Source organism: Odontesthes bonariensis, chromosome 12, assembly GCF_027942865.1.
Source record: "Odontesthes bonariensis isolate fOdoBon6 chromosome 12, fOdoBon6.hap1, whole genome shotgun sequence".
Lineage (NCBI taxonomy): Eukaryota > Metazoa > Chordata > Actinopteri > Atheriniformes > Atherinopsidae > Odontesthes > Odontesthes bonariensis.
Window position 1 is genome coordinate 23,786,514 of NC_134517.1, and position 17,643 is coordinate 23,804,156.

The 17,643-nt window shown below is 39.6% G+C and overlaps 1 protein-coding gene across 1 annotated transcript; it reads left to right on the forward strand.

Annotated features, from left to right (window-relative positions):
- The first annotated feature begins 929 nt into the window (after window positions 1–929).
- Window positions 930–11,511, forward strand: LOC142396182 (E3 ubiquitin-protein ligase MARCHF4-like). The gene is made up of 5 exons (XM_075478732.1): window positions 930–1,215; window positions 1,765–2,330; window positions 8,111–8,266; window positions 8,870–9,062; window positions 10,912–11,511. The coding sequence occupies exons 2-5, from the start codon at window positions 1,899–1,901 to the stop codon at window positions 11,331–11,333; spliced, it is 1,203 nt and encodes a 400-aa protein (XP_075334847.1). The 5' UTR covers window positions 930–1,215; window positions 1,765–1,898; the 3' UTR covers window positions 11,334–11,511.
- Window positions 11,512–17,643: the final 6,132 nt, after the last annotated feature.

Sequence of the window (17,643 nt, forward strand, 5' to 3'; positions counted from 1 at the left end):
TTTTAAGCTTTTTTTTCAAATTTGTGATGTTTTTGATAGCCAAAGTTTCAATGCTTACTCTATTAGAATATTTCCACTTTCAAACGAATTATATACGGCTGAAAGTCACTAATTATGTTGTCAAGAATTTATTTTGCCCTGTTAATTGAATTCCCTATTGATAGTTAAAGGTTAATTTCCTGTTGTAGCAGGTTTGTTTAATAATTGATTATATATGATTGGCAATGTGTAATCAGAATAAGTAGATCTACATAATACATCTCAAACTTCCAGATTACATTTAGAAAATGTTTCAAAGTTGCGATCAATAGTAAATCCCAAATACCTTCTTCTTTAAAGCTGGTTTGTCCTATTGTCAAAATCTAGATACTTCTTTTTGTCACTGAACAACAAGATAGAAGATGAAGTTATTTGACTTTATCTACACTACAAATGGAACATTTTGAGTGAGTTGTCCCTCTGTGTTATGAGAACAAAATCCTCTTTGTGGCCTCCATATTTACAAACACCTACATAAAAACCAGCATCCCACATGTTGCAGAGTGCACACACTCTAGTCTGTGCCAGAAGTGTCTTTGTAGGGGTAAATCGATTTACAATACAGTTTAGGTTTGTTGGGGGGGTAAAAATAGCTACTCTGAATATTTGATTTCAAAGTGATCAAAAGTACTCAAATTGGGTTTCTTTTTGGCGGGGTAATTTGTCTTTGACATTTTAAGCAGCCATGAATGTAGCCCAAGGCATAAATCATCTCCTCCTTTCAAAACAGGGGAAATAAATTGATGTCACCATTAATTTACTAATCCCTCATTGTATTCCGAAGGCACGTAATTAAGCATGTTCCTATGTATTTGTCCACAGTTGTAGTAATGAGTTGGCTGCTTGCATCACTGTGGGGTGGTGACGTGTGGCGTCTGGGAGCTGTCCCAGGAATCATGGTGCTGAAGCCGCAGCACCGATTCAGCAGCCAATGATCACAGGAGAATCCGGGGCCACGGACGCTTTCACCCACCGCAGGACAGTCCGACAAACGCGTTGGATTTTAACGGATGGATTTTAAACCTCTCCGCTTGTTCCTCGGACGTGGAGATTCGATAATTGGGAATGAGAGCTGCACACAGATTTTCTAACGACCTGCAGTCTGGCTGAAAATCTAAGAGGTGGGGAGGGGGGCATGAAAATGTGAATTGTATGGAAATCGGTTTAGCTCCCCAGGTAAGACAGATTTTGCTTCCCGATATGGCACGACATCGATTGACTTCATTTCAAAATCTTAAGACGTCGACAGTAATCTGAGCTCGGCTGATGTAAAAACGCGGCTTTCATTGTTGTTGGGATATTTGAATTTTAAGACTGAGCGCTGAGCATTTGTGTTCGCGTCTGTTTCAGTTCATTGTGCAACAAACAGATTTGAGTAGCCTATTTTGCACACGTTGGGAATCTGGAGGGAAATGCTTGTGTTGATAGTTTGTGTTGTAGCAAGCAGACTATTAAGGCCATGAATTGACAGTGAACACTGAGTGAACAACCCCATAGTCGTGTTACTTGAATGCATATTCCCATCTGTCTCACAACTGACTTTCCCCTTTAAACCCTTTAATTTATTGAACTTAATGGCTTCAGACACTTGTTTGCATCGATGGGATTTATTTGCATTTTATATTTACATCCTCGTGGAAAGACAATAAAAGGTACCCGATTATAATAGTACACTCTGCCAGCATAAAAAAACTAAAAGATTGCTTCAAACCCCAACAAACGCAGGAAAACGCACCCCTGTGCCCACTGTTTCATCCAACGACATATGAGGAGGTGTTTGCTTATGAAAGGGACACAAACAGAAGTCATCTTTCAGCACCTTTGCACGGTGCTGTGATCTTCTGACCGGATACCGCCCGATGCTGCTCAGCCGGGGCATGCTGAAGAGCCGCTGTTGCGTTCTGCTTGGTGACCTGAGGGTGCTCCTTCTCGGGCCACCGGCACCGCCGACACCGCTGCCTCCGTTGACCCCCATGAGCGGACAAGCTTCGGAAAGCAATGAGGCAAGCGTCACCGTCCCCGACAACAACAATACTTTAACACGGAGCCACCAGCACGCAGGGGACCGAACTGCACCATCAGCGACCGGAGCCGCTGGGCAGCCGGATGGAGAGCGACCCGTGGCGGGTTGGGTTGATGCTGCGGAGCTGTCGGCGGCCCTGCGCGGCTGCAGCAGCTCTTCTGATGACTGTTCAAAGGGCAAACTGGAAGAGAGGTTCTCTCTTACCAGCTACACAGAAAGTGGCTTCAGGACACCTCTGTGCAGGATCTGCTTCCAGGGACCAGAACATGTAAGTCATGGAAAAATATTCCACTATTTTATTAATATTAAAATCAGACTACCCATTTTATGCTTAATAAGTTCCATCCAATCAATTGATTGCCAATAATTATATCAAACCTTCAAACCAAGGGTTTATAAAACAAAATTTGAGAGTGTAACATTCAGATCAAAAGTAATCTTCAAACTGGTAGCTCTTTGATGAGCACTGGTTCATAAGAATGACAAGTCCATGGTCTTTTTTTTGTTATACTGGCAAGCTTCTTTTCCATCCAGAAAGGGGGAAAAACACAACCAATGTCTTGTTAGTCCAGCCACACAACTATAGTGTTGATAATTCACAGAGATCCAGGGACAGCTCATAACAGCCAAACACATCAAAGCATTATATGCATGACAAAACCAAATAATACCTCTCACTCAGCTCACACAAGCCACCTGGAAACAGACAAAAATAGAGAAATGAATAACACAATTTTACACAGAACAATAGGAAAGAGCCTTCAGGTTAATCACACTGCATGCCTCCGCCGTTGGGACCATATTGATGATAATGTCACCCTGCATCAATCACGGGAAGAAAATGTAGAAAGATGGCTACAATAAAAATATTGAATTATAACAGGGAAGAGGACTCTTGGCAATTTACAGACACATTAGTTACACTGTTTGACAGAGCTTTTGAGACCACATAGATGCATATGTCACACCTCACCAATTGGTAATGGAGGAAGGGAGGTTATAAAAAATGTCAAGAAGCAAGAGAACTGAGGTGTGGAACACAAAGTTTTTAGCCGACGGTCTGTATTCACTGTTGCTTTTCCTTTAACAGCAGCAGAGTTACTTTATCATTTCATGGTCATTGCACTGTGTATAGCCTATAATCTTTCTATGTTTCATCTACTAATTACTCCAACAGCAATTGTGTGCACCAGTCCACCCCTGAGCTCAGATTTTATCATTATTAATGACATTGGGTCTATTATCAGGCTGGAAGATAAGGTGTCATCCTTGTTTTCTGAAAAACTCCACAGATAGTCAGCACAGTCTGTAGTGCATACAAAGTACTGCCTTTAAATTCGCAGTATTTCCCATGGCCTCCTCCAATACATCTCATTAATGCCTCCTTGAGACATTGCAGCAAGTCAATAGCACTTGATTTCATCCTATCTTATCATTATGCATGTTTTTATCTCTCATCCGCCTTCCTACTCCTGTCGTCTGTGAGTTGTTCGTTTGGGTGGAGTCCAGATATGGATCTGCTGAGGTGTAAATGGGCACGAGGAGAATGAGGCCCCATTTGAAAAGAGAGATGAGTGGACCCTGTGTGTCTCTGTGTGTTACAGGCAGTGGGGACATTAGTTATCCTCTTTTCTCTCTTAGCCTCTGGGATGTCACATAGACCAAGCCAGCGAGTATCTGATCTGACAGTCCACCTCCAAAACACTTCCATCCCCAAGGCTGAGGTAGTCAAGATGGAGTAAAGAAGGGAGAGAAAGACATAGCTTTTCTCAAGCATGACACTATGGCCTTGAGTGTCTGAGAGAGGCAACCATGGGAAGATGATTGTATTTTGATTTAACATGACTCCACACAATGAAATAACTCGGTGTAATCCATATCAGCGTTTTTTTTGTGCCATTTACTTTGAGCTGATTTTCACAACCAAAATTCAGCTGTTTTAAAAGACGGGTTTAGTTTTACAAATTAGTTGCAATTCTCGGAACTCAAATGTAGATCTAAAGTGTTGGTCACAAATCAAGAATAATCAAAAGGATATGAAATTTTTCTTCCTGTGAATACTATCCCTTTGTGTAGTTCAACAAGAAAACACACAAAAAAAAACTCATATTCACTTCTGTTTCCGACTACAATTTTGATTACAGAATTCAAGAGCTGTGGCTTTTGTTCTGCATCTATTATACTGAAAATATAATAATAAGATATTACCTTGTGGTCTATATGGGCAGGATGATTGATTACATTGCTCAACAACCTTTTTAATGCATATACAGGAGGGGCATATGAGTTATTTATTAGGACAGACTTGAGCTATAATGTACAATATAATGAACAGCCAATACCGGTATAAATCACATAAAATCACGCCTTTTATCATGATACAATAGGTTCCTCACCCACCTTTTTATAAAATTATAGTATGAGTCAAATTTCAACCCATGATTGGCTCTATTTAGCTAAATGTCAGAGAGTAGACTCCTTCTTGCTTGCATGCAGCTATGGCTTTTTTCAGGCTTGTGTTTTCAGACTCAACCTAAGCTTGATCACACAAAGAAGCATTTTTTCTTCTTTATTCTCCAAAGCAGACTTTTCCTGGAAATATTCATGTGGCACTCAAAGACTTAAATGGTGACATACAAATAAAGTCATGTATTATATCCATGAGGAAGGATCATCAGGTGTAATTAATCATTACATTGAGGTTATGTAGTGTCTTGTATTCACTCTATCTGTGTGTTAAAATGTTGTGATTTGCTGCTACTTTGAAAAAAATTTTTGCTTTTTAATCTTGACACAGTTAATAGACTTGCTCAATGTGTTAGTCTGAGGCACAGTGAGAGGCCTCGAGGGGTCAAGTGTCATAATTCTTTCTAAATGGTCCCACTGTGTGGAGGCACCATGCTTTTTGTATTCCATCATATGCGGGATGGCTGCTCTGCCATTTGTTGGGAATGGGAGATAAACTAGTTATATAAGCACATCACTTTTTTGGGCTTTGCTGAAGTACACAAACAAGAGCTGTGAATTTGTAAAGTTGAATGAGAAACCTTACTTCCTCTTTTATTGCTTTAAAGTGTTATTAACTGTCTGTGTATGCATGATAGTTCCCGTAAAAGCATCATTTTAGGTCATTATTGGTAAATAAATTTGAAATTATATGCTCTTTTTTTCCCCCCTCTAACTTCTTGAAGACAGTTCAAATATATAGATGAAGCTATTTTCAAGATGACTGCATTATTTCAGGTTTTTATGGAAGACCGCTTGTGCCCTGAATACGATTGGCCATTATAAAAATCACTTTCATTCAGTTTCTGTGTGAGAAACTTTATTATACCACAATTGACCCTCAGTTAGAGTTAATACAGTTCACTTGCATTGATTCCCGACCCTTATGTGAATAGCAAAGTAATTTATATACAGTGCCAATATATATGCATTGGATTGGATCCAATTTTATAAGGAAAATTACTAAGTTGTTTTGGGGCAATGCAGCACAAATAGGTGGAATAATGCAGCTGAAACTAACAGCCTTACATCGTCAAAACATTGCTCTGTTGTGTGTTTTGTTTTTTTATTATTTTTTGTTTAGTGACTATTGCTGTTTGATCAACAAAAGAATATTTAGTTGCCACTCTCTGTAGGAGTGGGCTATAGTGCCACGTTTGTTATCGGACACTCCTGCTCTCTTCAGCCTCAGTTGTACTGGAGTGATCCAGGTTTCAGCTCTTGGCTGCGATCAGGGCAGTCACAGTGAGCGGCCTGAGTCCCACTGGACACGACAGAAGTGTTCTGGTGCTCCTGCCAATACACTCCCACCCTGGCCATCTGTAGATAGGCCTTTTCTCCTGTAACTCTCTGCATTTTCCTCTCCTCTCTTCTACCAGGGTGCCGCTCCATCTGTCGGAGATGTCAGCATAATAATGGAGAAATAATTTGGAAACTTACCACGTTTTTTTCCCCTTTTTTTAAAATTACGTTTGCATGATAATCTTTACGTTCATTATATACAGAGAAAGGGAATACTGGATTAACTTTAAAATGCAATGCCTCAGCTAAGAGTGGAGAGATGTCTTACATCAGACAGGACTGGCTGATTTATTTTTCTAATCCACAACAGGCTTCTTTTTCTTTCACATTAAGATTAAAACATCCACATTAGAAGGCCCAGCTATTCATTTAATAGATACAAGTTTCTTAAGTGCAGGTCAGGACCTGAAATGCTTGGTAGATTTACATCTTTTGGTTCATCATCAATATCCAATATGATAAGATTAGTAATAAGTTTATATGAGCTTTAGGGACCATGGTGAAAGATTGTAAAACTTTCATCTTTTCCCAAGGCTAATAGGGATTAAGCAGAATGATTAGCTAATAGTGTAGCTGAGCACATACAGCATTTCTGTCAAGAGATTGTGATGGCAGATGTAATGAACTCCATGGTTTCACTTCATTGGAGGCATTTAAAATGGAAAAAAGAAACTAAAGCTAAAATATGGCTGTTCTAAAACCTTACAGCAATACATTTTTCAGTTATTTTCATGTTGTTCAAGATGTTGTAAGTGCACTACTGCTGACCACTTAGTACCTCTTTAGAATCTAAAACTGGCCCTAAGTTCAACTACTTGAAGCGTTGATGTGAAGCCATGTCTTATTTCAGCTGCTTTGCCCCTGAAGATAGCACCAAGAGGTTAAACACACAGTACAAGCATTTTTATTCTGTCAGATCAATCAAACAGTATGTGGTTGTCAACAGGCCGACATAAGGGATTTGAAATGCCTTCAGCAATACTAAGCTCCTGACAGTTAGTTAAAAAATGTCACTCTAAGATAGAGTGTGTGAAGAAATCGTGCTTTCTACAAAGTAAGTGCTGCAATCTTTTTTGAATTGGCTTACGAATATTGGAAAAAGAATGAGGGGACAGTAAAAGATTAAATTTAATTTTATTTCTGTTTGGTCTGAGGTCGCTATAACCTTAACTTTGAAATAAGCTTTACACCAGTCAGTCGCAAAATTGAAGCCAATTCATATTATCCAGGTCCCCATTGTTCCGCCAAGACTGCTCTGACCCATCAAAGTATTTGACAAGAGATCCTTTGAGGATGTCCTGTGGTGTCTTGCAGGGGATCTTTCAGGTCCTGTGGGTTGCACTTTGGGGGGGGACTTTGATCTTGTTCTGTTTTGTCCTGCTTGAGTTGGTCTAATTGGGTTCTGGGAAGTTTAGAGGCCATGGACAGAAGTTCCTTTAGCTGTATCTGAGAAGTTTTTTGCAGTGTGGCAAGGTACATTGTTCTACTGACGGAGACCACTTTGGTCAGATGATGCATGCCAAAGGAACATCCACATTAAAGGAGAAGTATCCATATATAGGGGCATCAGCCGATGCCCTCGTTTACTTTCGTTATATGGATATATGCGGATCTAAATAGCGTCCGAAGGACACCGACTTTCACCAAACTGTTATCAGTGAGTAGATGGATGTATTTTATGCAAGAAATAAGGATCAGGTTTAAAAAAAACAACAACTTCTCCTTTAAAGCCAGGACTTGGTGTCCAAGAAGAACATTGCATTGTATCCCAATGATCCATGTTATTGTCTTCACCTTTCAGTCATTTTAATGTTGTGGCTGACTGATGTATACATTTTTCCATTCATTTAAAGAGCTGTGGTGTCAGTGTAACTTCAGCGTAGGCTTTTGCAGCTTAGTTGGGGTTTGCTCTTTCACAGAAGCCACATTAATCCTCCAGTTCAAATGGACCTGGTTATCAAGTATTTTGCCTGTCAACAAGGTGTAAGGCAAAGCTTTCATTTCACACCTGAACTGGTGCTCTGCAGTAAAAGCTCTGCACGGTGCTGTGTGCTCTGTGCAAGTGAGTGTGTGTGTGTGTGTGTGATGCCTGTTCTAAGTGTTATAAACCAATAAATGTTTACTTTTACATTTGTACACAGTAGGGTTGAAATATTCACTGAAATCTACAATATATATATATATAAAATAAAAAGCATGCAATTTGAGCGAAGTCTTTGTGACACTTTGTCCCTCCTGCAGGGGGAGCTCCTGAGCCCGTGTCGTTGCTGTGGGTCGGTACGCTGCACCCACCAGCCTTGCCTCATCAAATGGATCAGTGAGAGAGGTTCTTGGGCCTGTGAGCTCTGCTACTACAAATATCAGGTCATTGCCATCAGCACCAAGAACCCACTACAGGTGAGTTTTAGGTGCCACTGAAAATGTTTTCAGATCTTTGTCGGGGGATTATTGCAGTTACGGGCAAACTGCTGACCAACTCCAAATCCTGTGTGTAAAAATGTACCTTTTCCCCTGCCTTATTTAGAATACTTTTTCGTCTTCATATCAACATTTATTTTGGACGTAACACCTAAAACAAAATTTCAGTAATCACTCCGTATGAAGTGCAGTGCTAGTTTTTCTTTGATCATAAACTGAGGGTGAAAAAACATTTTGAATTAAACAAGATATTTAACCTTTGATCCTTAAAACAGAAGGGTTGCAGTTTTCTCTCGGTTTTTAACATTGGTGGTATGATATGATGATTTGTGAGTCTTTCAGGTTTTTCTGGACAGAAGTGATGTTTGAAAGAGCTATTTAGTTTGGGGCATCTTATACCTGAATGTTGCTGGGGGTTTTTTGTGGTGGAATAGATCATCAGTCAGTCCATCCACCTGGTTGCTCATCATTGTGAATGCTTCCATTAACTGCCTTGAATATATGGTATTTTGTTTTCAGGAAAGTCTAAAGAGATATAAGAAAGAAAAGCAAAAAATGAATCTGTGCTGTGTCTTCTTGCAGTGGCAGGCCATCTCCTTGACTGTGATAGAGAAAGTACAGATAGCAGCAGCCATCCTGGGCTCCCTGTTCCTGATGGCCAGTATCTCCTGGCTGGTGTGGTCGTCTTTTAGCCCGTCAGCCCGCTGGCAGCGTCAGGATCTGCTTTTCCAGATCTGCTACGGCATGTATGGCTTCATGGATGTCGTCTGCATCGGTGAGGGCCAAAGCGATTAACTCTGGTTTTATTACTTTTCCCATCTAAGTTGCTGTTTTTTATTTACTTATTGAAGTGAGCTTGTGCTTTTAATGACTGAGAGCAATATTAAGTAGATCCAGTCTGCTCACATTAATCCAGGTGCGCTCAGCAGGACAAAATTAAATGTCACAAGTCCTCAGCAGTGTCAGTAATTATACCTGACAGTTGTCGTCAAATATTCGTGAATGCCATGAGCAATTTACACCACTGAGAATCAATTCCATCAATCTATAACTATTCCGCACAGTCAACTCCTTCAAATCAATATTGAGTGTGTGGAGTCTAGATTGGTCAATATTTGATTTCATACATAATTGTTTGGCCAATCTTTATCAGTATACTACTCTTATCTCAGTTATTACATTAAATATGATGAAATGCCGAATCAACCTTTACTTTATAAATTAGATGTGCATGCTAAATGTTCAAAAACCCAGTTTTTGCACCAAGTCAATTGCATTTCGATCTATGATAAAAAGCTACAGCACAAAAATTCTGGCAAACTTTGAATCTCACTGTGCACTGCCATAACACCAGAGGTAATAAGGTGCACTGAAGCGTTTTTAACAGTTCTCTGAATTTGAGTGGGTGTCCAAAATGAAACTTATAGCATCCGTACTGCAAGCTGGCTGTCCTCCTGTGCTCGAGGGCCCGCATGTTTTGGATGAGTGTATGTCGGCAACTTATATTAAGAAAACTCCTAACTGCCACCGCAGCAGACAGCGGGATGAGAGGAAGAGGAGATTGATAGTCGCTGGTTTGGCGGCGAGGATTGACTGTGCAGTCATTAACTCGGCACTTTACAGAGATTAACTTGTCACCTGGTAGACATTAAGGAGCAAAGACCTGATTTTTCATTTATCTCACAAAGTTACATCGGGAGAGAGGAGAGTTCAGGGGAGGCGACGAGATTTCACAAGTAATGGCTCATATCCCAGGAAACTGTATTATATCTGTTATAAAATACTTTATTATCTATTTTTTAGTTCACTGTATCCTAACTTATCGATACAATTAGTAACACTCCAACAGTCCCTTATTTGATCATTGTGAGTGGCACATATACATATAAAAGATGTATAATGCATCATAATGACTTCATAAGCTGATATAAAAGCTTTTCAGGTGTTCTTATACACAGTATTTTCAACCGTAAAGATATATCTTATATTGATACAGCTGCGTTATATGTCATTTGTATCTGTTTAGATGTAAAAATCCTGTTAGATACAAGTTACCTCAGTAAAAATGCTTACAGCTACATTTCATAGTGCTACTAGCCTTTTGTTAATGCTTATCTGCTGCGTATAATTAGTAAAAGCAATCTACTTGACAGTGCTATTAAAATAAAAATAAAAAACTATGCACACCGTATTTCCTTTTACGTGACTCACATATGAGAAAAAAATGTTGAAAATTGTGGTGTCATGGCATCTGTTGTTACAGACTGACTTCAATTTTCCAGATACCGAGTTCATTGAACATGAATCAATAAGCAATTTTGGACTGAGATAAGATGTTATTGAACAACTGCTGAGAACAGATGCATCGTTTTTGTTGACCTGAATCCAAAAAAACGGTGATGGCTGCTGTTCCATGGCTTCACTTTATCTAAGAAATAAAGATTTTATCTCTGCGTTATGGTGCAGTACTTGAATGATGAGTTGTTTTGTTCTGCTACTGCCTCAATTCATACTTTCTGCAGGCTTTAACACTGTGAATCTACTACTGCAGAGATAGCACTTATTGGTGTCATTAAGACTGCTGCCACAGTGACATTGTCTTACTAACACTCTGATCTCCACAGCACTAATTGTCCACGAGGGACCCTCTGTGTTTCGCATCTTCCACCGCTGGCAGGCTGTGAACCAGCAGTGGAAGGTATTGAACTATGATAAGTCCATGGACAGCGATGACCTGAAGAACGCCCCTGTGGACAGGACTCAGCCTCAGCCAAGCCAAGGCTATCAAACAGGGATAGGCGTGTCCACTTCTACCTCCTCGCTAATGGTGGTGGCCTCCACAGCTGCTGGCTCCACTTCTACAACCGTCGTGACGGCTGCAGGAGAATTTGGAACACATGTGGACCCCGAAAGTGGCAGCGCAGTGCCAGACCAACACTGTCCCTACAACATCCTCCACCTACTCAGCCACCTGAGGCAGCCAGAGGCCCGCAGCCAACCCAGCAATAGCACAAGAGAGCTGGTCATGAGAGTCACTACAGTGTGAGGAGTCAGTTGAGGCCTTATCTCTCATGGACGTGGAAGATTGCGGAAACAGCTGACAGTTGAAAACAAGTACTATCGTAACTGCACTGGATCAATAACATTTTCTTGTTTATTTTGAAACGCATCTCTGATGTCCTTACATTGATTGAATAAAAGTCGAAGTGATTTGATTTGCAGAATTGGTTGGAGAATAGTTATTTTGAGTGTTTATCCAGTTTAATATTTAAAAAATATGTGCATGGATGTGCCTTTAAATTAATCTCTGAAGACTGTAAATAATTTGCTACTTTATTTACTGTTGCACCTTTCTATCGTAATTTCATTTTCTTCAAATCAATTGGAACAAAATCGCACCAACAGCTAGAACTTATATGTCAAACAGGCAACCGGTTAGTTTATCCCAAAAACCCAATAAATAACATTTTACTGATGATTTAAAGAAATTACATCACACTCTTTTGAGCATGATGCAGATTCTGCTCATTTTTGAAACTGCGAAGAATCTTACCTGGACACATGTCTGTAAATCTTGGCAGGGGCCTTCTGTTTGGAGTTTGTATTTGTCTCTCCATGCATGCATGGGTACACTGGCTTCCTCCTACGGTCCAACAACATGCATGTTAGGTTAATTGATTATTCTAAATTAGCCCTAGAAGAGAGTGTGAGTGTGCGTGGCTGTTTGTCTCTGTATTGGCCCCGTGATGGTCTGGTGATCTGTCCTGGGTATACGTTTCATCTCGCTCAATGGTAGCTGACAATGATAGTCTCCAGCCCCCTGCAACCGTGAATTTGATTAGGTGGGTATAGAAAATGGATGGAGTTTTCCATTAGGTTTAAAAAAAAAAAAAAAAGGAAAAAAGAAATAACAATACAATCTTCTGATTTATTTTTTAATTTTTTAATTTGTAAGCAGTTGAAAATATTTTGGGTTTTTTATACTCTCTGATCTCAATCAAAGTACGGACAAGTATGGTTCAGAAGAAATCTCATGATGTACCTCATGTTTCTGTCCATTTATCAGATCCATTGTAATGTTAACATTGTAAATACTGTGATGCAGTGTTCAAATGTACACTGACCAGCCATGACATTAAAACCACTGACAGGTAAGTGAGTATCTCTGCTCACCTGCATTCTGGTATTCATATGGATGTTACTTTGACACTTGCTACCTTCCTAAATATTTTCATAGACCAGTCACACCCCATTCACATGGCAGCAGCACTAATGTAGCAGGGGGCCTTCCAAAAACTGTTGAGGAAGGACTCAAAGAACATGACAAAGAGTAAGAGGTGTTCACCCTGGCCCAAGCTCCCCAGCCATCAATCTGTGTCTGATAGCATCTATTGGAATAAAGCCCAATCCACAAAATTCAAAACCCAAAGGCTCAAAGAATCAAACTAATTTATATTCCAGACATTTCCAGACATCCTCACGTGCCCTTTGTCCACAGCCTGACCATCAGAGCTGTTTTAGCACCATGAGGAGGACCTACTAAACATTAGGCAGGTGCTCATAATGTTATGGCTAGCCAGTGTGTTCATAAATTTTAAGATTTTTTTAATTTTCAACCAAATATCAGACTTAAATTTTAAAAAAGCACCTCCAAAACAGACTGAAATCCTGCAATGTGCCAAAAGATAGGATTCAAGACTGTAATAATAGTGGGTTTCGATTTTAATTATTTATTTTTTTTTAGCAGGAAAAGTACCCTCCACAAACTATAACATTAAGGAAAAGGAGGAATAATTATTAAACAATTAAGAAACTGTGAACATAGATATTCCTGGCACACTGACACTGGATTCAAAGAATTTTCATCAGAGGTTTGTGATCAGGGAGTTTCCACAGTCCAAAGACATGCATGTTAGGTTAATTGGTGATTCCAAATAGACCTTAGGGGCAAGTGTTTGCATTTTTTGTCCTGTTTGTCTCTGTGTGGGCACTGTGATGAACTGGTGACCAGTCCAGGGTGTACCTGCAACCCTGAATTGGATTAAGCGGGTATAGAAAATGGATAGATGGTGATCAGAAGTGACATTACAGTAGGTTTGATGTGGATTAAACTCCAAAGCAATTTGAAGAAATAAGCAGAGTTTTTACCACTACAACATCAAATCAGATTGATGCACAGTTTTTAAGGAGGAATGTCATTTTCTTTGGAGTTTTTTCGTGCTGCATTCTGTTTACAGGCATCATTATGGGATTTTGAAGCTTACTCCTTTTTGAGCAAATTGTGCTTAAAATGAGGGATGTCATCATATTCCTAACAATGCATCTGAAAAATGGAGTGAAGCTGCAGTAAAGAAAGCTATCAGCTAGTTTGCTTAATTGCTTCAGCCTGTATCCGTATTCATGGAACCACGTTTCTGCTCCAAAGCAGTGGTGTCACTTGCAGACCATTAGGCTGATATTCATGTACGCATTTGGCTCACAAAGCCAGCGATTTTCCCCAACTCTTGGCTCTCAAATTCAGATATGCTCTTTGATATTTCCTCACAGCTCTTGTTTCATGTCAAAGAAGGATAAGTTTTATCTCAGGGGGCACCAGGTCTCTGAGGCATGTTGTGAGAGGAAGAAACACTGTTAAAAACATCCCCATAGCAGGGTGTGTTGGGGGTGTTGATATTACCTATTTTTCCCTTACCGAGAAAGAAATACAGAACAGTGCATGACTGGGCACTTTCACATTTGTATGCAACTTACTAAAAATAATTTGAATGCTAATATTGTCCATTCCAAGCAAAGATCCAGAAGCTGATCATAGTGTGAAATATTTTTCACAAGCTTTGCCTCAGATGCCTTTGAGCCCTTTCCAACATGCATTGCATTAAACACATCATTAGCTTAAACATGCATCTGATATGAACGAGAGGGATTAATTTAAGGGAAGCTGGAGCTTAATGTCAAGCTGTTTTCCATGCCTGTAGTTTCCTGCAGTGCAGCAGGAACATAATGTAACCTTTTCTTATCAATACAACAGTTTTGACATTTGTTCAACAATTTCACATTGTTATTAACAAAGCACTCATGTGTTTGCTGTTAAAAAGCATACTCAAATGTTATCTGCTTTCTGCTTAGCCTGTAATGTTGTTTTCATTATTTGCTAAATGCACCTCATAAACAAATTCCAAGAGTACAATGTCTGCAGAGAATCAGGTGGCACCTTGATTTCCCTCTGAATTATTTAAGCCCTGAAGAGCTGATATCAATGGGTGGGAGCTGTTGCTTAGAGCCAACTCGCAAGGAGCTGGGAGGTTGCAGAGAGTTCACCGTGAATCTGCTCACTTCGCTTTTCTTCACACGTTGTTTCTTGGATTTCACAGACACACACATTTGGTTTTGATGCAACTAAAAAAAATCAACAATGGACAACGATCACCTACGCATGCACAGGATTTTATCATCTTATCTTTTGGGACTGGCTCAGTGCAAGTACCTAATTTTAACACATACATGTTATTATCATGCATGCAGTTTCAATCCTGGAATGTTCCCCCGATCAGAAATGGCTGAATTTTTAGCAAAAAAATTGTCAAGTTTCAGCTTGACAAAATCAAGACAAAAACAAAGTCAAATATGTTTTTTATACTTTACATTAACAGGTGATTAACAGGGGTCTTCTTTCTTCTGTTTACCATTCATTGTAATCAAACTATTGTACATATTTGCAAAAAACGGACTCAAAAAGAATTGCAAATCATTAACATGCTATTCATGCAGGTTCTTTTAAATTTGAGGCCCACATTCACTCCCTGCAACTCCTCACAGTGAAGCTAAAAAGAATACTTTTTTTTAGAGTGATTCTTATTGGGGTGAGATTAAATAATGGGTATTAGAAGCTGGAAGCAGAGATAACTATAGAGATAACTAGAGTCTATATAACTATCCGTCTTCTATAACCATTCATTGCTGTTCAGGGTCAGAGGCTGCTAAAGGCAAACGTGGTATTCATTCTGTGTTCTTCTGAAGAACAAACAGATGTTTTTTTGTTCTCAACAGTTAATAGTTTGACCCTGGGAGGAAAACGGAAGACCCAGCGGAAAGCTGCACAGACACACACACACAAACAGGAAGAAACTCCAAACAGGAAATCTAGCGCTGAGATTTACACCCAGAATGGTTGCTGTGAGATGGCAGAACAAACCACTGTCGCTCCTCTGTTTAGAAACATTCACTGTGTCAAGAAAAAGATTAATACTTTATCAAGGACCTTTCATTATGTTTTAATAGGCTTTTACAAGAGTGTAACAAACTGTAAAGATGAAAGGCAGTCTGTACTTCTCTTGTGAAAACTGATAATAAGTAATACAAATGCTTAGCAGTGGCATGTTTTTGCAGCTTATGTTCCCCCCCTGGTGGCTCATTCACATACTTCTTCTTTAGCATTCTTTACGCCAAAGAGACACAATATGAGAAAGAATTTAACACTGCTATAACTACAGGAGGAACTGCCAACTGTGACAGAATTTCCCTACAGTTTATGAAATTACAGGTGGTCATGACTCAATGTATTTACTCAAACATTGTTAATGTAACGTACTTATAGCTCCAATATTGTGCATTTCATAGTCATTTAGGGCCACAGGACTTTAGAATTAATGGAGGTTATATGTCCTTTCAGCTCACAACTCACCAGACATTGAGTGACCACACACTTCTTTAAAGGGATTTGTTGTGATTTTGTTCCTATAATTTTGAGAGGTGTAAGAACTCACTTTACAAACCACTCCTTAACAAATGCCAATTCTGAAGATTTGGGGAGGACTGGAGGCTTGGGGAGGAGAAAACTATGTCTTGGCTTTCAACTGTCTCATTTTTTCTCCCCTTTTTTCACTTTCTTGTGCTCAGAAATGCCAAACAAGTATCTATAAAACACTTGATTAGTTCATATTCATCATTACCCCTCTAGATACGAGCAGTCTATGAATTACAGATTTAAAATAACATGTGAAAAGTAACTGCTTCGCACTGTATCACCCTCAGGGCCAGAAGTGGAAAGAGCTGAGGAGCAAAAGAGAAAGGCGCTGTCTACATCAGTAATGGCCTACTTTTACATGATCCTGGAGGATGAACACAGAAATATAGAAATGCGTATTGTCTGTCATGATGAACAAGTATGAGTTATTTTAAATGGAGCTCCTGATGTCAATCATTTGGAAAGCAGAGCAGTCAGTTGCAGAAATGATGTTACTGTTGTTCTTCTTTTTTTTTCCTCTAATAAAATACAAACTAAAATTGATATTTATCAAACACCATTAAGTCAGCCTTGTCTTAAGTAGCTCTATTATGCAGTCTGTCTCAACTTATTTGAATTTTGAAAACACATTTACCTATATAGATGTTCATGGGTAATTGAACACATCACTCCACTTCAGCAACACTCAAAAAGCTGCCCACGCTGCTTGTGTGTTTGCGTTCAATTTTGTTTATCAATCAACTGAATGATGAATCAGTCTATCCCCAAGTGTCAATATATTACAGACTACCAACATTGAGCAATATGTTCAAATACACACAATTAGTGCAAAAAATTATATTCAATGTTTAATGTATCTTACAGTCAGTGGCACTCCCGCTGATATTTGATGCTCGGTTTCTTTTCACGATGCACAGTTGCTTTACCATGGGGTGTTCATCTGGTTGCAGCAAGCATTTAAAAAGAGTGTTGCCCAGGAGAAAGACTCTCCGATTGCCCGCTTCTCTCTTAATCACTCTCTTGCTCACTCAGCGCCCAATCGGAAATAAACCTCCACCCTTCACACACACACACACACACACACGAGTGCTTTATAAACAACAGCAGCTCTCTGTTTGCAGATCACTCCATTTCTCTAATCAAGCCCCCGATGAGGGACTTCCTGAGCTCGCTGCCTTTGAACGCTGATGGCCAACTGAAGCATTCCCTCTGATAGTCACACAGCATCAGACTCCAATGTGTGACCCGATTTAAAGCATCTCTCAAATTAGGGCACATGCCTCTAAATGTCCAGTCTCATAGAGTTACCCCCTTTTGAACATGTCCGCTCTTCACTGTTTATACTGAAAAACATGGGGACCTATCCAATCAGAGTAAGATTATCAACTCTGTTATCAAGGACACACCCGTGTTTTTCAGTATTTCTACACGAGGGTCTGCATTTTTTCTAGCCTTGATTATTGTTCTGAAGGAAAAGTCCAACGTTGTCAACTTCAAAGACAGTTACCATAAAGCCAAGTAAAGTGTAAAGAATAGATTTTCCTCAGCTGAATATTTTAAATTGCTTAGAATGTAATTGTGCTTGACTTTACTTACATTAGCATGCATTTAC